Source organism: Vidua macroura, chromosome 18 (assembly GCF_024509145.1).
Source record: "Vidua macroura isolate BioBank_ID:100142 chromosome 18, ASM2450914v1, whole genome shotgun sequence".
Taxonomy (NCBI): Eukaryota; Metazoa; Chordata; class Aves; order Passeriformes; family Viduidae; genus Vidua; species Vidua macroura.
In genome coordinates, this window is record NC_071588.1 from 3,915,120 (window position 1) to 3,939,625 (window position 24,506).

A 24,506-nucleotide genomic window follows, 5' to 3' on the forward strand; every position below is an offset into this window, starting at 1 on the left:
AAGTTTCAGTAATCTAAATACACTTTTTAAAAGTCATGACGTTGCTGTTTGACATTAAACTGACATGATACCAGCGCAGTGTCACACTTCACTGCAGCCATTATTTACAAGGTCTCTTGTTTTGTCTTTTTTTTTTTTTTTTTTGCTGAAACACCCATCCCCATTCCTATCTCTCTCTCTCTCTCTGAAGTTTGCTCCTCATCACATTTGCAGTTTTCCCAAGTTGTGCACAGACACCTCCTCCCTCCTGCTCTCTCCTGGAGGATCCTGCCCCAGCTCTCGATGATTCCCGGCCCACCACGGAGGCCTCACCTCTCCCTGATGGACCAACACATGGGATTCTGTCAGCAGGACCAGGTGGTTTGCAGACAAAACAGGCAGCTCCAAGCCAGGCTCAGTTCATCAGAGGTGGCTGAACGTGGACATCTACAATTCCTGCATTTCTAAGGCAAGGACCATACAAAAATTATGAACACTGCATGGTGATGAAAATATCCTTGGAGACAGATGCTTTACACTGGATTGCTATTGCTGCTTCTAAAGACCATCTCCAGTTGGTTCTAGAGATCAAAAGGGAAGAAAGTGACTTTTCTCCTGTTGCAATATGCTTATGAACATGTATAAAAAGTGGTCAAACCCCAGGAAGGGTCCCTGCTTCTTTTATGTACAATAATTTAAATCAGCTCAATACATCTGTAATACCTAAAAAAATTGTTTCATGATTTTAAGTCCTTCATGCATTATGAGGAAGTTCTGGATTTAAGTGATGGTAGAGTGGATGTTGCTTCTGTCTGGGACTCTGGTGTCACTCCCCTGTGGAGTCTGTCAGGGATGCATTGCTCAAATCTTTAGTTTTTTAATGGTATCAAGTCTCTTTTTCAGCAGCTCTCCAATTTCCTGAACTGAGTGATGGTAACTGCTCTGGACCTTCCCTTGCACAGTCTTTGTAAACTTTTTTTCTTCCTGCAAAGTGCAAAAGAGAAATCACTCACTCCACAGCAACTGTTTAAATCCCCCTTTTAAATGTTTTCCAACGTCTCAAACACCAAAAGGAAATTCCTGAGGACGACAGTGTTTGCACAGGGAATCTCTTACCTGTAAAAGCAGAGTGTCCTTGAGGGACAGCTCTTCAAGTTTTAGTGCAGTCAGAATGATTTCAAGCCCTTTGATATGATCTATTACATTGGAAGTTAATGTCTGGAGTTCAGTTACATAATCCAGGAAATGGGTAAATACAGGTGGCTACAAAAACAAACACAGGTCTTGAGTTTATAAACACATATTAATGTCCATTTTATATAACTCACTTTGTAATATATAATTCTCTTCTTCCCCCCAGTGCTAAGCTATAATTTAGCTACCCAAATAAACACTCCCAGCTACAAGTTTACTGTGGTACATTCCAGGCAGGAAGGTCAATGACACTCTAAATAGTATTTCTCATTAAAAAACTGTCACATGATGTCACAGATATGACATGTCACTGATTTTAAACAACAAAAATTAGCCCCAAGTAACTATTACCCAATCAACTTCCACAAGTTTATGACAACCAGTTCATGTTATCTATCCTGATTTTTCTTTCAGAATAAATAAACCTTGATTAGGGGTGGGGGAAGAGAGAAAGAAACATTGTTTGTACCATTGCTACACTGCTTTCTTTTTTTTTCTTCTTCTTTTTTTGCAGGTTGGATTTAAAAGGTCGGAGGACACTGTCACAGTAACTCGATACCCACAGGGCAATGGAGATCGTCTGGAAGAAAGGTAAAAATATGTTCCAAGTTGCATTTACAGGAGGCTTCTCAACTCATTTAAGTGTTCCTGGTAAAACTCAGCATGATTAAAACATGCAGCAAAATCCCTCACGAGTTCTCTTGATTGTCTGAGATCAAACTTCCACTGTGTTTCAGACCCAACATTCCTACCCCACAGCACTCCCAAATTTCTAGTTTCCAAAGGAAAAAAAAATACCTCAACAAAGAAGACTAAGTTTTCTAACAGGTTTGGATGAGTTTTCAAGGTGCCATCTCTGACTTCAATCAAATCACCTTTACATTTATTGAATAAGTCTGAAAAGAAAAAAGAAAAGCCTGATTTGAGGATGAAGGAGATAATCTTAAATGTGCATTTTCTGTACACCAGGTATGAGTGTAGTGTGCAGAACTGTCAGGGCACTGACCACTGAGATAATGAGTCCTCTCCATCTCCTCTGAGTTCTGGCTCATTGCAAACATTTCCACACCCCTGATGAGCCCCCCTGACCCAAGCACCAGGAGAAGAAGCTGCCCAGGCTGGCAGATAAATGCACTGAAGGGCACAGCACGTTCTGAGCATGCAGCAGCTTCAGCACACAAGCCAAGGGCAATCCCAGCCTTGTTCTCAAGCTTTCACAGGGTCTGCAGATGCATCACCACAGCCCATCCCTGCAGACACTCCACAGCCATCCTCAGACAGCCAGGAAGCTCTGCCTCAGTGTCTGTTCTTGAGTTACCATTTACCTGTCAGTCGTTCTACTAAAGACTTGAAACTATTCCCTATTCTTTCCTGGATTTCTGCTGAATCTTCTGGAAAAAAAAAAAAAAAAGAAATAAAAAAAATGGTAAGCTACAAACTTCTGTTATTTTCTGCTTCCAGAAACTCAAGAGGCATTTAAATGCAATTTAGTGTCAGTACTCAAAAGTAAATGCAACTGCTTTCAAAGAGGAGGCAGTATTACAGCACCATATACTGTAGAAAAATGAGGACTTGCATAAAACACTAAATGGAGGCACTGGCTCTCAGATAATTTAGTTTCAGACAGAAAATTAACACACAAGTAACAGTTTTGAGTCCACATCCTCCAACGCCAAGCAGTTTTCAGACTAAACAGAGACATGTGGCTCCCTCCCACCACACACCATGGCAATGTGGTCAAACCCCTGCCCCAAACACTTACCTAAGCCATTGGTATCTAGTTCATAAATATCACTAACAAGATAAAACAAGCTAGTCTGGCACTGACAGCTGCCATTGCTGAAGAAGCCAGCCATTCGGGTAGGAGGAGGGCCAAGGACAGGATACTAGGCAAGAAGCAAAGAAAAAGATAAAGGTGTTGCAGCTTTTCCTCATCCCACCCAGAGCCTGGCACATCTCCCAGTCAGTCACACACCACAAACCCAGGGGCAGTTAAATGCACTCTGCAGCCTGCACGATGCATTCACAGTCAACATTTGGGGAGAGCTTTTGCCTTACTGGTACCTGGATTTTTTGTTCTAGAAACTTCTTCCCTGAATCCACTGCTGCTTCCAGCTGCTGCAGCAGGGCTCGGATCGTGTCAATCTTGGATGAGACACCGTTCTCTGCAGTCTTTTCAGAGTTCTTTGGTTGGATGGTGTGACCGAGAGTTGAGAGTCCGCTCACCAGCCTCAACGTTAAAGACCGGATTCGCAACCACAGCGTTTCCTCCTCCAGGGAGAGCTTCCGATGTTCCTCAGAAATGTCCCTGCAGAAAGGCACCAAAGCTCTTCAGGCAAATGCTCCAGGCACAAAAGCCTACCCAAAGCTCCCAGTTCTGTATGATGAGGAAGGAGTGGTCAGAAATTCAGAAAAATTACTATCTAAAAGCACTGCCAGACGTGGTGGATGGTGCTTAAATCAGCCAGCCCAAGGAACACTGAAATATGGGAAGGAATTTCTTTGCTATGTGTGATTTCAGGATATTTCTACTCACCTGTCTTTTGGATCCCAGCTAAACAAGACTGTCAGGTCTCTGTTGTCACGCAGATCTTTCCATGGAATGTCATCCTCCTCTGGGCTCAGACTCATGGACTTTATGCTTTCTTCTAAACTGGTTGATCTGTAGGTAAGAACGAGCAGCACTAAATCAAACATCTGATCATTGCAAAGGGAAAGCAGCTCACTAACAGAGCACTGCTCAGCTCTTCCCTCTGTCAGGAATGTGACACACGCAGCACTGACAAGGATGTGAAGGGACAGCAAATCAGAATCACAGAATCCCCAAAGTTGGAAAAGTGCTTCAAGATCAAGAAGTCCAACCACCAATGCAGCACTGACATCATGGTCACCACTAAACCATGGCCTCAGTGCCCTCCCACATGTTTTCTGAACACTTCCAGGCATGGTGACTCCACTGCTTCCCTGGGCAGACCATTCCAACACTTGACAACCCTTTCCACGAGGGATTTTTTTTAAACCTCCTCGGTGCAACCCAAGACCATTAAAAGCGGAATGAAGCTTTAGGAGCAGAGCTGCATTTCTGAGGTTTCTGCAGGTGCAATTCCCCAAAGGCCCACTCCCAGTTTACCCATGCCAGGAGCTGTACTCACATATTTGCTTCAAGTAAGAGGTCCAACAACATCCGCTCGGTGCGAACCTGTGCGAAGTGAAGGGAGGAGTTCAGCCTGTTCCTGAACGCGATGAACTCCGGGATCTTCTCGAACGCCCCGTACTTGTAGGCCTGGATGATGTATTCTGAGGTCTGCAACACAACACACGCCAGCTCTCGTTAGTGACTTCCCAAATTAGGAACAGCCAACAAGGTCACTGCCAAGGAATTGCATTTCTGTGGTTTTTATCAGCCCAGAGGTGCAGGACCTGGCAGATCCTCAGTCCCTGGGAGGAGTTTGAGCTTCTGCTTTTCCAAGTCACCCAAGCAGTTTTGCTGCTTTAAATTGGGAATGCCCAGATGCTCCATGGGCAGTGAGGTTTAACAACCAAACCAACGCTAAACATCACACTGTTGTCACCACAAACAAAAATACTTCACAGTGAAGAGATGTTTTTGGAAGGCTTTTTTTCCTTCCTTTTCCTTTTAGACATGTGATTCAAATCATTAAATCATAATTTCATTGTGAGAAATAATTCCAGGCAAAAGAAATATAGCTCAGATTTTCTGGAATTGACTTAGATGTGCATCACATATCACCACAACACAGATTAAAAAAAAAAACTACATGTTTTTTGTTTCTCTTTTTTATTAGAGTTTTAAATACAGTATCACACAGTGGGTACAACAAAAACACCAAAGGAAACTCTCAGGATCCATGGGATATTTTCCTTTCTCTTTGATGAAATGTAGCAATACAAGGCAGGCAGACAGTATTTCACTTCAGTCCAAGCAATCTCCAAAAAAAGAGATTTTTATGATGAAGGAGCCCCAGACAAGCAGTGTTTTAATGAAAATGTTTAACTGTAGACACAGAGTGAATTATTTCTACTCCTAGCCACGGGTGATAGCTGAATTTTTACACCAGAATTACTCCACAACTGAGAAATTCTGGCAAATCAACTATTTTATTCTGAACAAGCTTATGAAGTTCACTGAAGATGAAAGGCACCAAAAAAGGCTTCTGCTTAACTGAATTCTACAAGGCCCTAACAGGCTCAACCAGTCTGGAAGTCTGAGATACCAGAAGGCAACACTTACAGATCCAAAACTCCTTTTTTCCCCCTCCAAACCAAGAAATGTCCTCTAGGGAGTTGTCTTTATTTTTTTTTCTCCTCTAAGTAATTTGGTTATTTGCACTGAATGAAATAGTATGCCAGATATTCAACAACATACCCTCTGATCAACAGCATTGCAGAGGTGACTGTCAGGGACTGGGCTATGGGCTCTAATTCAACTGCATCCACGTGGTTTTTAAATCCCCCCAGGACATGTTGGAGTGGTTTGCCTGCAGTATCTGGAGAGATTAAAGATGGATGGACACAAGAAAATTAGAGAGATTACTGGTGGTTCTGCATAGCTGAAGGAGGACCATCTCGAGGAGGATAAAGTTGCCTTTTAGTTTTGGCCAAATATAGCAATGCTGCCTTCTCTCTCCTCCCTGTCCTTGGCATCCTCTCCCAGAGCAGGAATAGTGGCAGGATTGCACAGCATCCTACATGGCTGTTACTCATGGGATCACTCTGACACAGGATTCACGTCAGCCTGGGAAGTTCAGCAAGTCAGGAGAATGGATTTATCCAAAGCAAGAAGTCTGATTCAGGAGCTCTATTTTTATGCCAGACTTCATTTACATCCCACACTTCCTGCTCCAGGCAGAGTCCCCCACACAGCTCTGTGCTGTGACATTCCAGCTATCTCAGCATCAAACTAAGGAAGAGCAGGCAGTACCAGAAATCTCTGAAACTGGAACTTTTAAAGGATAGACCCCTTTTAACACTGCAGATGTGGCTGTAGGGCTTGAGTGGGAGCTGCTCCAAGCACCCTGAGCATAAAGGCGCAGCCCCAGCAGAACCACAGCAGCACAGAAACTGGGAGCAGATCTTGACCTTGTGACATGTTTTATGGCAAGGAATCCTTCTTCATCCCCACTCTTGTCACACCATCATCCTCAGGGAACAGCAGCCTGAACTGAGCCTTCACCTCCTGCAATTTCTGGTTGCCAGAACAGCTTTTGAGGTATTTCCCATCAGAAGGATCTTAAGGAGACAACCACTGAAGTGTCCAGAGCAGGAGAGATTTGGAGACCTGAGAGCAACATCAGCTCGTGGTCCTTGGCTGCAACACCATCTCCAAGGTATCACGTGAGTGGTTCCAGTCTCCATCCTTATCTTGTCACATAAGGAATTCCATCCTCCTGCTGCACCACTGCTGGCTTCTTGAAATCCCAACATTTGAAGGTGTAGCAACAAGGCAACACCTTTTTGGGATTTCTGGAACATGAGCTGTGTTTTCCTGCCAACAGCACCTGGAATGCAGCCATTAGCATCCATGTAGAGACACTGAGCCACTGGAGACATCCAACTCTTCTCTGCCACAAACACCTCCATCATTCATGCCACAGAGAAAAACCTGCTCCCAAGGGAACCACACCTCAGTTACTTCAGATTGTTCTCCACGGAATGATGATTTCTGGATGCTTTACAACACAGTGTTCCCAAGCAGAGGAATCACATCCAGAAGTTTTTTCAGTTCGCTTTTCCACCTGGCGCCCAGCAGTCGTGGGTTTCATTCAGACAGTTGGTTCCAGGGATGTTTTTCATTAACATCCACCAAATGACTTTTAAGCAAGACTGAAAAGTTACACCTCAGTAAAAAAAAAAAAGGTGCCTGGATCTAGGGCTTCACTCCCAGGAATCCAAAGCTTCTTATCAAGTAGGAAAAAAATGAGCAGCTGAGGGAAGCAGAGCAGAGTGAGCTCCCATCCCATTGAACAATCCATGTGCATCCCTCAGGAAAACCTCTGTGTCAGACACAGCTCACAGGAACTGGGCACCAGCACTCCAGGCACAGGGAAATGGCCATGGGAATCCTGTACACAGGAACCACCTGGGCTGCCAACAGAGCAGGCTGCTGCTTCTGAGTGATTTCTTTGTGAGAATCTTTACTGCTCAGTACAGACAATTCCTGTGTTTTTATCTGTTGCTGGGATAGTGGGAAAGCAAATCGTGTGACTGCAGGGCCTCTGGAGCCAACTTAGGCAGTGGATGACTGGCAGATTTAAAACTGGATTGCACCTTTGTTTCTTAGGAAGTAAAAATAATCTTCACCTACCTCTCAACAGTGCCCAGGGTGTAAAATACAAATACACAGGCTATACTCCCACTCCTCAGAATGGGATGGTCCCTTTTAAGTGAAGTGCACCCCTCACCATCCACTGAAAACACACAGCTCCAGTGACTGTAACATAAAGGATTCATCATGTGCCATCCCCATCCTGACCCATCATCACTGGCTGCTGTAACTTTCCAAAATGCCAAATTTGTGACATCAGCACTTATTTCCACAAAACATTCCACTTCAATTATTGCATAAAATCACAAGCATTAATTTAAAAGCAATCATACCTTTTTATGAGGAGCATTAAAACTGGCTTTTAACAGAAAGGAAGCTGAAGCAAAATCATGTAACAGCAACCCACAAATCCTTGTAGTAGGAAATGCAAGTTGAGACAACCTTTACTACAAAGCTGCACCTACCACTGCTCTTTGTTATGTTTTAAACCACTACATTTGAACAAGCCTTGCACAGGGCATCTCTAAAGCCCTAAAGGTTCCTAAAGACACTTTGCTGTGTTACAAGGTCATGGAGGGAGTTTCTTTGAACTTACATCTTTCTGGTTGGAGTGGAAAAACCTGAGTGCAAAGTTGCAGGATTGGGAAGCAGCAGCGTAGTGGCCCAGGGAGCCGGCGTAGCGTGTCAGGAGATAACTGCAACAAACAGCACGAGGCAAACGTCAGCCACTGCCCTGGCAAGCAGCTGCACACGAGACATCTGGACATTTAACAGCATTAACAGCATTCATGGGCAAGTTCAGGCTTTTAGTGGAATGAATTGTCAATTTTTTAAAAGCAGTATGTGAGGGCTTGGAGTTCTTTCTTCACCTTAAGGGAGCAAGAGCTCCTCTGAGAGACCCCCAATCACACCAGGGTGTGTTGGCTTTCACTGGTGTTCCCAAGCTGGAACACCAAGCTCTGACTGGCAGCCAACCAGACATTTCACCAATTTCCTCCAGATTAATTAATACTCTAAAAAATCCAACACAGATCAAAATCACACAGGAAAAACATCCCACAGAAAGGGGGAACATGCAGTGGACATGCCTCCCAAAAACCCCAGAGCACTTTCGCACAACAGCACATGAAGATGTGACAACGTGCTGAATTCTGGGTGGCAGAGGATGCTGCAGCTGTCAGGATGGGGCCAGCAGCACGGATTATTCTCAGTATGTACCACCCACCCGATGGTGTCGTGCTGGATGTGCTTGGCGTCCAGGCTGGAGTAGAGCTCCGAGACGGGCTCGAAGGCGCCGAGCCTGCAGTAGATCCGGATGAGCAGCAGCTTAAACTGAGCATTGGAGGGACTGTGAGACAGCCCCTCCTCCAAGAGAGTCAGGCACTGCCACACAGCTGCCTCTTCACCTGGTGACAGACACAGCACAGGCAGGTGTGAGCAGGGACAGGCAATGGCACAATTCCCTCTGCCCGCGTTACACAAGGCGCAGAGCGCTGCCAGGGATTTCAGTGTGCCCAAATAACACCTGCTCCAGCACTGCAGCTGCTCCCTGAGGGAATGCTGGGGGAAAAATCCCTCCCAGGGAATATCTAGCTCACATCTGCACAGAGCACACTGCTGCCAAAGTGACCCTTCCTGATGAATCCTGTTTAGGAATTCCAGCTTGCACACTGCAAAAGAGCCAGGAGTTCAAGAGCCCACATCCACCTTCCTGCCAGAAACCTGACCATGGATTTAGTCAGGTTAAAGACTAAATCTTCCTTGGGAAAGACAAGGGTGTAACAGATAACTACATGGAAGGGCAGGAATATACACATGGACACCCAGCACTGGACACTGTGGGATTAAGAGACAAACACAAGGAGCAGGGGTGGAGTACAGGCAAATTTAATTCAGGGAACAGGTCCCAGCAAGTCTACAAAAAAGGGATCCAAAAGACAAAGTATGTCAGGAAGAGAAAGAATGCTCTCAAAACACTTCTGGTATCAGAAAGGAGTTGTCAGCAGAACTCAGGCAAAGGGAGAGAAAAAAAGAATTAATCAGAAAAATTAAATCTGTTTATAGAGGTCAGTGAGATTCAGGGCAAACACCAGCTGATCAGAGAGACTCCTGAAACACCTAATATTGAAAAAAAAAAAAAAAAAACAACCCAAACCAAAAAACCCCAGAAAGCTCCAGGCCTAACAAGCCACTGGCCACAGGGACACAGTCTCCCTTTTCGAGCCTCCCACAGAGATATTAGAGCAAGGCACAATTTTGGGAACATACCTTCCAGCCACAGATCAAGCAGCAGGTGAACTGCAAGCAGGCAGTAATAATCTGAAAACTGCAATTCAGTTTTCAAACAAGCTTTCCCTAAAAAGAGAAAAAAAAAAAACAGTTTGAACCCTTCAATTACTAACAGTGCTGTCAGCTGATCTCACAGTCAAGTCAGGGTTATTGAGTGGCACCACGATCAGAGAGCACCACATTTTCATTTATAGAATCAGAATTGTCTTAAAATCCAAACAACTTCACACATCACTGAGTGGCCTCTGGGGCTCTTCAAACATTGACATCTGCTGGAAGAAGAACTGACTCCCACAGCTGCAAGATTTACAAATTAATAACTCCTGACCACAAATGTGTCCTATGCACTTCAGTGAGAAAACCTGGCTTTGCTTAAAAGCACAGGCAATCCTGCAAAGCACAAACAGACCATCTGAATTACCCTGGAAAGCCTTATTTATCTTTAAGATACATGGCTGAAAAGAAAAAAAGTAAAAGGAAGCACAATTCAGGGAAGGTGAAGGGTACAATCAGAAAGGAGAAAGCCAAGTTTTATCAGCGTTACAGATTTTCCTCACCAAACTCCAACCCGTGGCGGTATCTCAGCATCAGCTCCCGCACCACTGCCAGCTTCTGCTTCTTCTCCATGGCGTGGTAGATCCCCAGCAGCCTGGAGAGCTGCACCACACACAGGTGCTGCTGCAGGGCCTTGATGTCACCTGGCAGAGCCACCTCGTTCTCGGCCGCCGCCGCCAGCGGGATCACGTCCAGCAGCTGCCGGATGAACTGCAAGAGAAACGCCGGGGGCAAAGGCTGCAGGGCTGCACCAAATGGTGGGGAAGCAGCATTTCCTCCCTCCAATCAAACCAAAAAAAAGGCAAGGTGGTAACATGCATGTTGATGTCACACTGAATCCGTGGTTCAAGAGCAGCCTTGGAGATTTTTTTTGAGTTGCTCAGTATCTTTTTTGAGTTGCTTGAGGTTTTATTAAGTTTCGTGAAAGAGAAAGAGGGAAGAAAAATCAGAGGCAGGTTTCCAATTCATTGATACACCAGGGAGTTCAAGCACCTGTTAACACTTGTGGTAGTAAGAGATGCAATTAAAATAATTAGTTACTGACAGGCTTCTCAGCACACTTCCAGGCAATAATGGTTTTGCACTGTTACATTTTCCCTCAGCTCTGAAGTAATGTGCAGTACTCAGTGAGGTCATCAACTCTGATTAATGACTTCTTTTTGGAATTAAGCTGTAAGAAATGCAGCTTCTCATTGTTTAGCTTTAATGGGAGACAAAAGACTCCTCACAACACACAGGGCTGGGCAGCAACTTCTTGCTCTAAAACCCAACATTGTCTGCAAACTGAAACCGGAGTTCAAGCCAATGAATTCAGTTTTACTACATTTGGTATTGACACAGAAGAACTGCATCAAATGCAAGCCTGAGGCAAAAAGTTCAGGAGCAGCACCAAGTACAACACACACCAATTCCAGTTTTCCCAAAGAATTTGATGAATGCTATGTTGACAGATCTTTTCAGTTTGAAACTCTGCCAAGCTGAGCAAGGTCAACCACATCATTGGCTCTACAGTCCAATTTACACCTCTAGGAAGTCAAGGTTGATGTCGTGACCATTATTTCTGGACTATCTCACACGTCAGTGGCTCAGCAAGATCACAACCTCAGCTACTGAAGTGGAACTCTCATGTCAAAACTCATCACCACTAAAAAACTCAGCACCACGAAACCTCCTCAGCTCCTCGTGTCCTTGACCAAGCTAAACTGCTGTAGATGTTCCTTCAGGGACAACCAGAAAACCACCCAATACATCAGTTTGACACAATATATATTCCAGAATATATTCAGTAAATCAGCAGCAGTTCTAAGGCCAGACAGAGAATTTTAAAGTCAGACTCATGGTTTTACAAGCACTGTGACAAAACTGAAGTCTGAACTATTATTAAATATAATTCTTCCACTCTTTGTTTTGAATTTGTTCCCTGGAAAGTTAGGATGAAACCTGTTCAGTACTTCAGGGTTCACTTACAATGGCATCACAATTTCCAGGACTAGGAGTTCAACATCCTGCTGGCCACATCTCTTGCCAGTGGGCTAAAAACACACCTTTAAACATAAAACACCAGCAACAGCCATCCCTGCCAGAGCCACCTCTCCCATCAGCAGTGGGGCTGTGGGAACAGCTTGCATTAGGAGCCAAAAAATACTTTAATAAACCAAGAGAACCTTGCTACCTACACTCTGTTTACCAACATTTTATCCCCAGGCTCTGGCTGATCCCGGATTCTCTGCCCTCCCCAGCGCTGATCCCTGGACACAATGGCTCAGACAAACACTGGGGTGAGTGACAGAATTCCCAGCTGCTGAAGTCACTCCAGGCTGCTCATGACTCTGCACAAATGGGCTTTTCAGAGAAACTCTTTTCCAGAGAGTTGTTTCAGAAAGAGATTCTGGAAAAAACTGCCATGTGTGCCTCCATGCCCCCTGGATTGGGGTAAATGTGTCCCTTCTTTGGCACTGCCAGAGCCAAGCAAAGCATCTGTGACATCCCTGCATGGAATGAGGGGGCAGCTTCTTCCCATCAAACAGAAACTTTGAGCTCATAACACCCTGACACCTTGCAAAATGGGAATAAAAATGCCAAAGGAATACCAGAGCTGAGACTCTGCAGGATCAAACTTAGCTTTAAACCTCCAGTAAAAATCCTGAGAATGAAACTTCTCAAGTGTTCAGATGTTCACGATATCTTCCACAGCACAAAGAGCTCTCTTTGTGAGAGAGCTGCTCTCTTTACTTTCAAGCAGAAAGTAAAAATTTGATGTTTCCAGTCTTTTAATATGATCCACGGGTAATTTAAGATAAAGGAACCAGAGTGCAAACAACCACTGCAGTTCCTGCCACCACTTCTTGATATTTCCTTACCTTTGTGTACTGGCTGGGTGGAAGGAGATCCACAAACACTTTGAGATCAGTAAAACAGCAGGGCTTGTCCCCAAATTTTTTGAAGTACTGGAACATTAGTTCTTCTGGATCACCTAGGAAAAAGGCCAGGTCATCTTTTTAACATCCTCCAGGTAGAAGTGAAATCTATAAAATCACTATGAGAAATCTTTGTTCATTCTTTGTTTTTTTTTTTCCCCCTTCAAGATTACAGAGCAATTTAGAAAGCAGAGAGCTGCACTACTGCAGATTTTAACAAAGCTTCAATGTCTCTGGTAACCAAGGACACATTAAAAAAAAAGCCCAAGATCTTCATTCAAGCTCCTTTAGCAGATAAGAGCTCAGCAACCCAGGGAAGCACATGCAGCCTCCATTTATCTCACCACAGCTTCTTTTGGGATGGGAAAACAAAAGGAATTGGGAAATAGCACAGATGTTGCTCTAATCACATTCCCATTCATTGATTCCCTAAATGCCATTTTGTGAAGCAGGTTTTTAAAAAGCAAAACCTGGCCTTGTTGCTATAAAAACTTAAATCAAAACCCACCCAGAGATTCCAGCACTAACAGCAAGACTTTCCACTAGGAATACAGTGTCAGTGACTGGATGCTCCTAAATCCCTGAGGTCCTTTTGCAAACCTCCCTGCTGGCTTTTCCAAGCCCTGGAGTAGTCTGGAAATACCTGCCTTTCTTCAACGTTCATCTTCCAATGCTTTTAAAATTCTTTACATACACAACAACAGGTTATCTTTTCCTAATGAGAACTGTGTTTAACTCAGTGATTTAGCAGAATGTTTGTGCTCTGTCTCCCTGTGTCCAGAGATGAACTCCTCCCCCAGGAGGGGCTCTTACCCAGTTTGTACTCATCATTGCAGCCCCTGTGTCGCAGGCGCCTGATCAGCTCCAGTTTGGCCAAGTACGGTCCCCGGAGCGGCCGGGAGCTCTTGGACTCCTCTGTTATCCTCTCCTCGATGAAATTCACAGCCTGCTCGATGGAGCAGTGCACCTCCCCCTCCAGAGAGCTGCAACCACACAGACAAAAAGTTCTTGGAGAGGTCCCACTGATAACACATGCTCAGCACACTCCCAGACAGGGAAATGATGGATTCTGCAACTCAGTCACCGCAGAAAGCATGAGCTGGAAGAGTTCTATAATGTACAAACTACTTCCATGAACTATTGCCAGCCTCCAGATAAAAGCAGGGAAAACACCAAATAAAGCAGGGAAAACACACCATTTGGGCTCTGACATCAAGAACTCACTCTAATATTGAATATATGAACCCAAACAATTTCCTGTAGCACAAAGGGAAAACAAATCCACAGCAAAATTCTCAACTTACTGCTCTTCCTCTGCTGGAGGCGTCCAGGATTCATCAATGAGTTGAAACACTGAATCGAAGTAAGTTATATAAAACTGCCAATCATCTGAGCTGAAACAAAAATCAGGCACAGGACAAAATTTAGGGAATTGCCAAAATGATTAACAGCTAAAACTACCTTTCTTGCCAAAGCTGAATTAAGGAGTAACACATAATCATATTACAGAAAAAACACAATTGTAATCATAAAATTGTTTCCCCTTGAAAAGGTCTCAAATCTTAGGAACACCATAATACTGAATTTCTGGCAACATATTAAGCAAAACCATTTCAATTCAAAACTGAGGCAAGCTATGAACTCTCCTCATATGAGTCAGAATTCAGCATTATCCCCACAAAACACGAAGGCAGCAGTTTCTCTTCTGCATTTAACTTAGATATGAGAGCACAGCTAAATTCTAAAGCAAACACCACATCTCTCCTGACAGTTCTGAGACAGATTTGATCACACTGGAATGTTCTGTCTCCTGATGCATCTGCTCCAAGCACTACATGCAATTTCCCACGATGAAGTCTGGCCAAATGGGAGAAATTTAGATGTAGAAAATTTAACATAAATCATAATTGCAAAATCAGAGCCAGCCAATCAGCACAGAACTTAGAAATAAGGAGGTAAACAACTTTTTATTGCATTAATGTGTTGCCAAATTCTGCCTGAAAAAAGCAGCAGCTCCAATCCTGACCCTGACTCTCCCTGTGACCTTCACCATGCCTGGCTTTGGGAGTCCAATCTTAGGAAAAGCTTCCCAATATTCTACTATTTCAACCACAAAATCCACCTAACAAGGCCATTCCCAAACAAGTAGGGGGTTTTGTTCCATCTTTTTTGCAGGACTGCAGGAATCCTCTCTCACTTTTTGAGCAGCAGCCTCCTGGCCAGCGCGTTGCACTCGGGCCACCTGTGCAGCTTCTTGTACATGGCCATGCACTTGTTCTCCCGGCTCTGCAGCTCACTCGTCAGCTTCTCTGCAGCAAAAAACATGGAGAGCTCAGCTCATCCCTGCTTAAACCTTCTTACCCCAGCCCAGCACCAAACCACCAGGTCTAACACAGGCAGCTCTCAGAAAGATTTCCCACGGAAACCTCCACATCCCAATTCCAAGTGCATTATAATCTTCAGTTAAACTCCTCTAAAATGCACATATTGGAGACACTTCAGGTTTGAAGATGGCAGCTACAACAAAGAACATGATCCCAATTTACCACTGCAAAGCTCAGCCCTGAGTAGTGTTTAAATACCATAAACAAAGTAGGTAAAACCAGGTTGCACAAATACCTCCAGAGTTTACACTGAGGTTAAAACTGGTGCTAAGTCAGGCTTCCTAAATATTTTTTTTGGAAGCAGCAGATGAGTCTGAAGTGAAGGGGAACTGCTGTATTCTCCACACAACTCTGATTTATTAAAGAATAAATTACCTCCAAGTTTTCCCCTCACAACATCTAAGGCTTCCTTGTACTTCTCCAAACGTTCCAGGATCATGTAGTACAGTTCCACCTTAAAAGAAAAATTAAACTGCAATGAAATTTGCCAGGAAGATCATACCCAGGTGTGACAACAGAGAAAACAGGGGATACCAGGCCTGCAAAGCTATCTTTAGTATCCCAAAGGGTGCAATACTCAAATTTAGGTCTTTTTTTCCATTCTTAGTCCTCAGGTTTTTCTTGGGGCCTCCCAGAGAGCAAAGCACTTCATCAGTCAAATCAAACACCAAAAACTGCCTCAGCCACAGGATTCTGAGGTCCTCCTAACCCCCTGCTTTTGTTTTTCCTTCTCTCCCCTACATTCACATTTAATTCCAAAACATTTTTGATTATTTTAAGTTTTCCAAGGTAATCAATTTCCCTTAACAGTGCATCCCTTGTCTCAACAAAGCTCAAACCAAGCCTTACTTCAGCCTCAGCTTCAATCTTGTCCTCTTTCACCATTTTTTCCACCATTCTTTCAGCAAGTGGCAAAAACATCGTTTTGGAGAGGTTTTCATCCTGTGCTGAGATAGACTGAGGAAGAGAGGGATTATTGTAACAGCTCAGCAACTTTCTGTGATGTCCCTCCCACTGCTCTTTTCTCTTTAAAAGAGGGAAAAAAACCAACCCAGGTGTTCCAATCCCCTCCAGCCACCTGTTTGGAGCTGCCATCTGTGACCTGAGAGTGCAACTACCCTGGGAAATGGCAGCAATAAAATTGCTGCTGCACAGAAAAGCTCATTTTTGATCAAATCAACCAGAGCCCTGCATCTCTGAGCACACAAACCTCGTGGTAAAAACATGGAGCCAGAACACTTTTGTGTTTTACACGACACAGGATTTTAGAGGATGTGATTAAAACCCTCCAAGCTTATTTTTGTTTGGTTTTATGTCTGATTTTTAGTGCCCAAATGTGCTGCCTCAACCAGCAGCAGCACAGCTGATCTGTGTCTATTCCTGCAGACTTGCTGCTAATTCCAGAGCTCTCATTTATTCCCTCCAAGAGCTTTTATAACCTCATTAGAGAGGAACAATTCTGACTGAGAAACTGCAGATAGTTTATTCATTATCTCTGCCAAAAGGACAGGTGGATATTAGTGCAGATGAGAGAATAATTCAAGTTGTATAAAGGTGGTAAGGCAACAGTTAAATTGGATTATAAAAACACCTCAGCATTTATTTTGGACAACAACAATAATGCTGCTTAAGGAGGGCTCAGTCTTTCTCCGAGCATCACACAGAAACAGCTCAAAGACACATTGTACCCAAAATCATAATGTTTTCCCTCAGAACATTTCTGCACCAGCACTGGCACTGCAGTAAAAAAAAAAAACAAACAAAAACAACCAGTCAAACCCAACATTGCACACACCTGCATGATCAGGCTCATCACGGACCAAAAATAATACGGATTTTTGGGAACAATCTTATAAAGTGCCATTCCAGCCTGAAAAACAGAAGACACAAGTTTCATCATTCCTGAAACAGATTTATTTCTCAGATCTCGTGATGGGCAGCAATGATGGGAGGGGATTTGCACATGGGAGGATTTTCCCCACTCGTGAGCTCTTCCCTCCTAACACACATCCCTGAGGAAAACAGAGGCTGGAAATGTTTCCAAGGACTTTGTGTAGGTCTGACAAGAACAGCAGCAAGCACTGACTGCCTACACAGATGACAGCTCTAACTGGAACTGGGAACTCCAGGAGGCAGCAGATTTGCTCTTTGGGAACGAGGGGATATCTCCAGTGCTGAAGGACACAGCAAACTCATGCCTGCCTCCAGGAACCAAGTGCCCTTCAACACTCACTTCACACCCACTGACACCCCCAAATTTGGGGTCACCTCCATGTGCAAAGCAGGGGGAGCAAAGGTTGAGCAGAGAATTTGGTTGAATCAAAGCTGAGCCAAAGAATTCACGATTTTCCCAAACACATTAACAGCTATTCCCACGTTTCCCTCACAGTGCCTGTATCTAATAAAGGACAAGACTTCTACCCCTACAAAATCTGTAATTAATTTCAAGAAACTACACACAATAGTCTACCTCCACAGCTGGACTTTGTCCCAATTCCCTGACTGCAGTTGGCATTTTCCAGGATTTTCAGCTGGAATATCCCAGAGCACAGGACACTGGGGTTTATTTTCATTCCCTAATCAGTCACCATCCACACACTTCACATCCCTAAATCCAAAAGCACAGGCCAATATCTCACTCTGACAATATGATATTGATAATGATGACTTGATTCAATTGATATTGAAAGCAATAATTTAATGAGATCCACATTTTTATGTCGCTTCAGACATACAAAAGGTCACATAAATGTTAATTATTGTTATCTGTGGCAATTTCTCCACTCATGATTGCTATGTATCACATCTAAAGTTTGGGTTGTATCATGAGGTTTCTCCTTTCAGGTACACCATAACTCCTTTTTTTGCTATTTAAACTAAACCTGTGCAAAAATTCAAGTCACAGCAGAAACGAGAGGGAGTTCAGCACTTATTTCTTGGCTCTCTGTGCTTTTTTACACAGAAGAGTGAGCACGCAGGCCTTGAAAATCATCTTCCATTTACAGGCATTCTCCAGGCACCTCATTTGGAAGGGATGAAAACAAAATCAACCAGTGTGACACTGTGCTGCCAACTGAGAGGGGATATTTCAAGTGCTTTTTAGTTTTTCTTCACTGAATGACATCAATACAAGTTGTATTTCAGATGCTCAGAAAGAGCACGGGGAGGATTGATCTTCCTAAAGTTAACAGAGCACTGAGGCCAGAATCAAAAGTGAAAACACGGATCAGAAGCTCCTCTTAGATGTGCCTATTCCAGAATTCCTTTATTTTGTACTGTAACTACAAAACCACAGATCAGTAAAAGACACAGCCTTAAGTTAACAAAACTTTTGTCTTCAGACAACCCATCTTCAAAAGCTAAGGTTCAAACCTCTCTGTAAAAACCAACCAAGAGTTTAACTTCTGTATTAACCCAGCTCAGATTTTTTGGAAGATTACTCATAACTCATAAATGAGAGTAAAAGACAGAGAAAAATACACTTTAAACCAGCCAGAACACAAATTGTTGGTCATACCTGTTGCATTTTCTTGTATTCTCCAACCCTGGCATAGGCCATGAAGAGGTGGGAGTGATACTCTTCACTGTTGGGGACCTTCTTCACAGCTGCCTCATAAAGTTTAGTCACCAGCTCAGCTAAACCAAAACCAGATGCTAGAGTTAAGACCAACTTGGGAATATTTTAAGGCACAACTCCCTAAAGAGCACCAGGGATGCTCTGAACAGCAATTAATTGCACTCATCACTCCCAAAAACGCTGCTCTGTCCCCCAGGCACTGCAAACATCAGGCAAAGGAGGAAAGTGCTTAAAAAAACTCTAAATAAACCACAAAATAAATTTAAATCAAAATAAAGTTCAACAGTAGCCACTGAACTGCTCAGGAGAATTTAAAGTCTACTTTTGAAGTAGGTTTTTCTCTATTTTTGAGCATTAAACTGAATGAAGGTTTCTCCTGCTGGTAGAATGACTGCTCCATGTGAATCATGTATCAAAACAAACACTTTCAGAGCCTAATAGCAAATTAATTATTCTCATCACAGGTTTACTCATATTAATCATATCCTGCTATTTCCCAACTGCCTATATCAGAACTCTAAACAATTATTTCACACTATACTTTTTAATAACAGGTCTATCATGACAAAAAATTTCTGATAGTACAACATGCAAAACTTTCTTACATTTTCATCCTTACATATTTTTTTTTCTTACACAAACAATTGTGGCTCAGAATAGAAACAGAAAAGCAAATGTAACTTGTCTTTCACACAGTTTATACATCCCTGACACAGATGTAGAAAACATCTAATTACATTAATTTTCTTGCAAGACCAAAAGTGGAAGTGCCTCACACCCACCAGTTCCTGAGTTACAGACCTAAAAGTTACAAAGCTCAGCTTAATGGAAGCTGTTAACAATCCCAGAGTGGCTCTTGTCATTCACAGGGGTTTATGCTGAAGTCAAAAATACACAAGAAATGTTGGTATTACTCAACAAATGATACTTTAACTCCACAAACACACACACACAAAGAAATCAACTGGGAGAACATAAACAATTGCTCTTTTGCAGAGTGATGCAAACCCCCTTTTCTGAAGCTGTTTCACCCCTTGATCATTTCTCCAGCAGTCCAACAATAAATTTTGGTGCTACCACCCAGCAAACTCCACAATGAACATTGGTACCACCACACCACACTCCCCAAGAAGCTGCCAGAAACAACAACTGTTCAAGCTGCAGAAAAGCAGGACAGGAGGTCTGGCATCTTTCAGAAAAGCACAGGAAACTTTCCTCCATCACTCCAACGCTGACGATTCAGTATTTTGAAAATACAAATCACTACAAGGAACCTGACAAAGCTGATGTGGCCAGACTGGGAGGTCAGGATTTCCCTCCTGTTTTTCACCACTTTCCTGAGGTCTGAACCCCTCAACTACATCACACCCTGTGGGATTTGTCATCTCTGTCACTCTACTGACAACAAATTTCAGTAGTTTCGTTAATAAAAGTGAACTCCCAGGCTCTGGATCATTATCAACACACTTCACTTAGGACCTGCTACACAACTGTGCTCATAACAAGCCTGAATGAGGATTTTTTTGCTTTATGAGAATCACTCCAGCCTTACAGGCATTACAACAGGCATCACTTCAATTCTGAGTCTCTTAACAGTCTCTCACATACACAAATCCTGGATTTTGCACGTTTCCCACCAAACCGTGGGGCACAAATCTTCTGGAAGAACACAAATAGAGATTTCTGGGAGAGGAACAAACTCACGTCTGTGCATTTCCCGGTAGAGAATGGTCAGTGCTTGCAAGGAATTATCATCTGTGGGTTCAAGTGCTGCTACTTCTTGTGCCAGGGCATAGGCTTCATCCTGCTTGCCAGTCCTCTGCAAGCCAATGGCCTTCAGCACCTGTGGACACAACACAGGCAGCTCTCAGAGACACAGTTTGCATTTGGAAACCCTCTCGCTCCTGCTGGGAACAGCCCAACCACCTCATTCCCTCTGCAGAACTCCAGGGTTTATTAAGCTTTTAATCCATATGGCTGGAGAGGAAAACCCCCAAATGTAACAGCATCAAAGAGGGGATCTGACTTCTTAATAAATGTTGAGGTTGCCCCGAGGTATCACCACATGATTTTCTCTACCTGGAGGCTGCCAACTGACCTGTCCTGGCAATTTTCCTTAGTTTTCTTTCACTAACTGGCCAGAGAGAAGTGACATAAATGAGATTCAGGTCAATGACACTCTCTGCAGCTTGGGAAGCTTTCAAAATGTAGAAGTGGAGTGAACTGCAGAGGGAAACCCCCAGGGAAATGAGAAAAGCAGAAAGAGAGTCACACCTTCAGGAAAGAGAGGAACAGAACCCCTTTCCCTCAACAGGGCCACAGCAAGGAAGGTGGTGAACAAGCAGAACAGCAAATGCCTCCAAAACCATGGAATCCTGGAGTGCTTTGGGTTGGAAGGAACCTTAAAATCATCCAGCTCCACACCCTGCCATGGGCAGGGACATCTTCCATGGACCAAGTTGCCCCAGACTGGCCTTGAACAATTCCAGGGATGGGGCATCCACAGCTTCTCTGGGACACACATTCACCTTGTCATGTTTTCCTCAGACATTTCCTCCCAAGGACACGTTTTGATCCAAACTCCTGCAGATGGCTATCCCAACCCCAGAACTCCAAGAGGCATTTTTAAAGCCCAGCCCATGTGCCAAGGTCACCTGGAGTGGTGCTGACAATCAGCCCAGGTGGAACCAACACTCCAGTCCCTATCAGGTCATTTTCAGGCAAACAAGATACAGGTGAGCTGGAACAGAGACATTCCAGAGGGCTCAGAAATCGCTGTGGAAGCTCCCAGAGAAAGGGACAGTGGAACACCCTGAGACTCAGGCAGAACGAGCTCAGTGCCCCCCAGTCCCACTCACCTTGGCACAGTGAAGGTCCTTGTGCTTTTTGAGCAGTTTATCTGCTTGCTGGATTGCCATTTTATTATTGCCATTATCGAGATAATCTGCAGAGGAAGAGCACACACAAAATCACACCAGGACACCAAGGCCACCCAGGAAAGCCACCTCCAATTTTACCACGGAGCATCTGCTGTCACACCAGCAGCACAAACCACATTTTCCCTGTGCAGCTCCTCCTAAGCCAAACATTCAGGAAACTGTCATTTCAGGGATGAAGGATTCATCTCGTTGTACTGGTTTTAGTCACTCAAACAAACAAGCTTTTGTAATTACTCCACACAGATCATTACAGCAACAAAAGAGACCCATAATAGAGAGGATTCTGCAGCAACAGCTCTTTGCTGGCAGTGCAGCTCCAGTGCTTTAGTAGGAAAAGTAGAAATTAATTTGGTGTGTCTTTGGGAGACTTTCAATTACTTTTAACAGGCAGAAAGTTAGAAACCAAACACACACACACCAGCAAAGTGGGAAACACTTGTCCACAGCATCCATACCTCACAGGCAGAGCAAACCTGTCCCCTCGGAGAGTAACTACCCTTCCACCAGACTGGCTTTGAAGGCACAACTGTGAAGCATTAATATTTCCTAGGGGGATATCCCACTATGTCCAGACCATTTTCTCCTTTTTTTAGCTCAGAATTACAATTTTCAGATTGATCTTCATGTTATTACACAATCACAAACAAGCAGTTTTAGACCAGGACATGACCCCTATGTGCTCCCCCTCCCTCAAAAACCCCTCCTTCCTCAGCAAACCCAGCTTTGCTGCCCCTCACGTGCCAAGGGAAGGAAGGGGCTGCTCACACTGCTCTGGCCTCTGTCCTGCCAGTTAACTGAAATTACATCACACACCTTTACCTCATCAAACCTGTCATTCCCATTATGAGCCAGAACTCTTTTACTGAGGGCAATCCTCAGTACAAATTGTGCATCTATTCTGATTTACAGATTTCCATTAAACAGCTCCCACATTTGCTCCCATGGCCAGGTGGGTGCTGTATATTTAAAGCAGAGTCAATTGGGCTCTTGAGCCCATCCACAGCAAACCTCTCACAAGTCAGCCTCTCCACACTCACCAAAATAAACGCTGTGGCATGAAATCCAGTTTGAAGCCACAGATTTCAACTTAGGAAAACCTCTGTGTCACCTCTAACATTAAAACTTTGGGGATTTCTCAGTGAAGAGGTGTCAAAGGCATAGAACAGCACATCAGAGGCTTCTTGCTTTAAGGCTCTGTCACCCAGTTTAGTGACACACAAATTATCCCCCACGCTGAGCTGCCTGACTGGGATTAACAGCTGTGCCAAGAACATCTCGGCTTTGGGTGTTCCAAAGTGAATCAAATAACCCTCAAACCTCCCTAAAACACAGCAGAATGAAGAGATTGTATTTTCCTAACGAGTCAGGCTGTTGGAAATCAAAGCAGCTTCCAAAGGAAATGAAGCTAAATGAAAATAAACTTCAGCCTGTGCTAGTTCATAGGTGGGGATGTTCAAAGGCTGAAAATGCAACACCTGAACCTCCAGGTGAAGGGAGAAAAGTCAAGATCAAAGATAACCAGAGCTGTCGAGGAATCCCGGGGAACCACGGCACAAACCCAGGCACACCTTGAAATCCAGAGGCAGACCTTGGACCTCACAGTGCACCTCCCCAGCTGCTGAGGTGGGGAAGTCGTGTGCATTTCTCACACACTTTATTTCGGGTTCTGCAGCACCACAGCCTGAGAGCAGACCTCGCACTGCAGAGAATCCTTTCCAGAACGAGCAGAAAGGAATTCTAAAGCTCTCTCCAAAATGAACACAGCGAGATGCTCAACATCATCTGCTTTGGTATCAGCTGAATTTACCCGGATTTTTCTATTAGTAGCATTTCTTACATAGGTCATGACAAAAATAACTGTACATCAATGAAACTGCCAATCACAAGAGGGATGGAAAACTAAGGAAAAAACACCTTAAAATCGTTACATAATGACAAACGAACATGAACACCTCTAATCGAACAAAACCATCTTGCTCCCTTTCCCTGGAACCCATCACGGACCCAGCCCGTACTGCACCATCCCTCTGCCCCAGCAAAGGACATCCGAAAGCACGTCCAGCCCAAACCAGGGCAGCTCTCCGCGTCTCTAGGGAGAGGTTTTCATCCCTGCTGAAAAAGTTAAGAACGCTTTCCTCAATCTCTATCAAATCTTCAGTTTTAGGGACAAAACGATACCGTAGCCCGGGGAAGTGTTTTCCTTTTATTTCTCCATATTTGCATAGAGCCAAGCTTTGCCTACAACCTCTGAAGCAACCCCAACAGCGCAGAACACCCTCGGAAATATTCGGGGACGCAACAACGCCGGACAACTCCCAACGACGCCGTCCCCTTCGACTTCTCTCCTGCCTCCCAATTAATTCCCCCAACAGCGTCACCGCTCCGTGCCACAACATCCAACACAACTCCGGGGCATCCGCGGCTGCTCCTTCGGGGATTAATCCATTCCCGGCTCCGCCGCGGCAGCGCACAAAGCGCCGGCCGGGGTCACCTCGGCCGCGAGCGGCGCCGGCTGCGCTCCCCCCCCCGGGCCGAGGGGGCACCCCCGGGGCGCCGCGGGACCCCGGCCCGGCCGGGCGGGCGCCGCAGCCCCGCAGCCCCCGCGGGGCCGGGAGCGCGGGAGGGCCGCAGGGGGGGCTCGGCGGGGCGGCGGCGGCGGCGGCGGGGCCGGGGCGGGGGCGCGGGGGGTCCGTACCGTAGATGGGCCGCAGGCGGCGGTCGTTGGGGTCCTGCACATGGCCCCGCGCCGCCATGATGAGAGCGCAGAACGCAGCGCGCAGCCGCGGCCGGGGGCGGGCAACGGCGAACGGGCCGGCGGGGCGGGGCCGCCGCGGGCAGCGGGACACGGCGGGACACAGCGGGCACCGGCACCCGCCGGGCCGACAC

The 24,506-nt window shown here is 44.8% G+C and overlaps 1 protein-coding gene across 2 annotated transcripts; it reads right to left on the bottom strand.

Annotated features, from left to right (window-relative positions):
- Positions 1-235: 235 nt before the first annotated feature.
- Positions 236-24,392, bottom strand: NAA25 (N-alpha-acetyltransferase 25, NatB auxiliary subunit). Of its 2 annotated transcripts, none has more exons than XM_053993462.1 (24): positions 24,316-24,392; positions 21,540-21,625; positions 20,386-20,524; positions 18,622-18,740; positions 16,900-16,974; positions 15,954-16,061; positions 15,480-15,558; positions 14,918-15,029; positions 14,025-14,114; positions 13,534-13,703; positions 12,664-12,776; positions 10,306-10,513; positions 9,728-9,814; positions 8,685-8,865; positions 8,055-8,154; positions 4,326-4,477; positions 3,710-3,835; positions 3,238-3,481; positions 2,936-3,059; positions 2,499-2,561; positions 1,972-2,069; positions 1,643-1,753; positions 1,096-1,242; positions 236-963 (listed from the first exon to the last, which is right to left on the bottom strand). In XM_053993462.1, the coding sequence occupies exons 1-24, from the start codon at positions 24,371-24,373 to the stop codon at positions 841-843; spliced, it is 2,913 nt and encodes a 970-aa protein (XP_053849437.1). In that variant the 5' UTR covers positions 24,374-24,392; the 3' UTR covers positions 236-840. The 2 variants fall into 2 exon arrangements, with proteins under 2 accessions (XP_053849437.1, XP_053849436.1); XM_053993461.1 differs by having other exon boundaries at positions 2,499-2,564.
- Between the last annotated feature and the right edge of the window lie 114 nt (positions 24,393-24,506).

Excerpts from the sequence above, each read along its gene's own strand:
- NAA25 (XM_053993461.1), bottom strand. The coding sequence starts at position 24,373 with ATGGCGGCGCGGGGCCATGTGCAGGACCCCAACGACCGCCGCCTGCGG. Across the intron at positions 12,777-13,533 it reads CAATGATGAGTACAAACTGG|GTGATCCAGAAGAACTAATG; the intron begins GTAAGAGCCCCT and ends CCTTTTTCCTAG. Across the intron at positions 2,565-2,935 it reads ACTAGATACCAATGGCTTAG|AAGATTCAGCAGAAATCCAG; the intron begins GTAAGTGTTTGG and ends TTTTTTTTCCAG.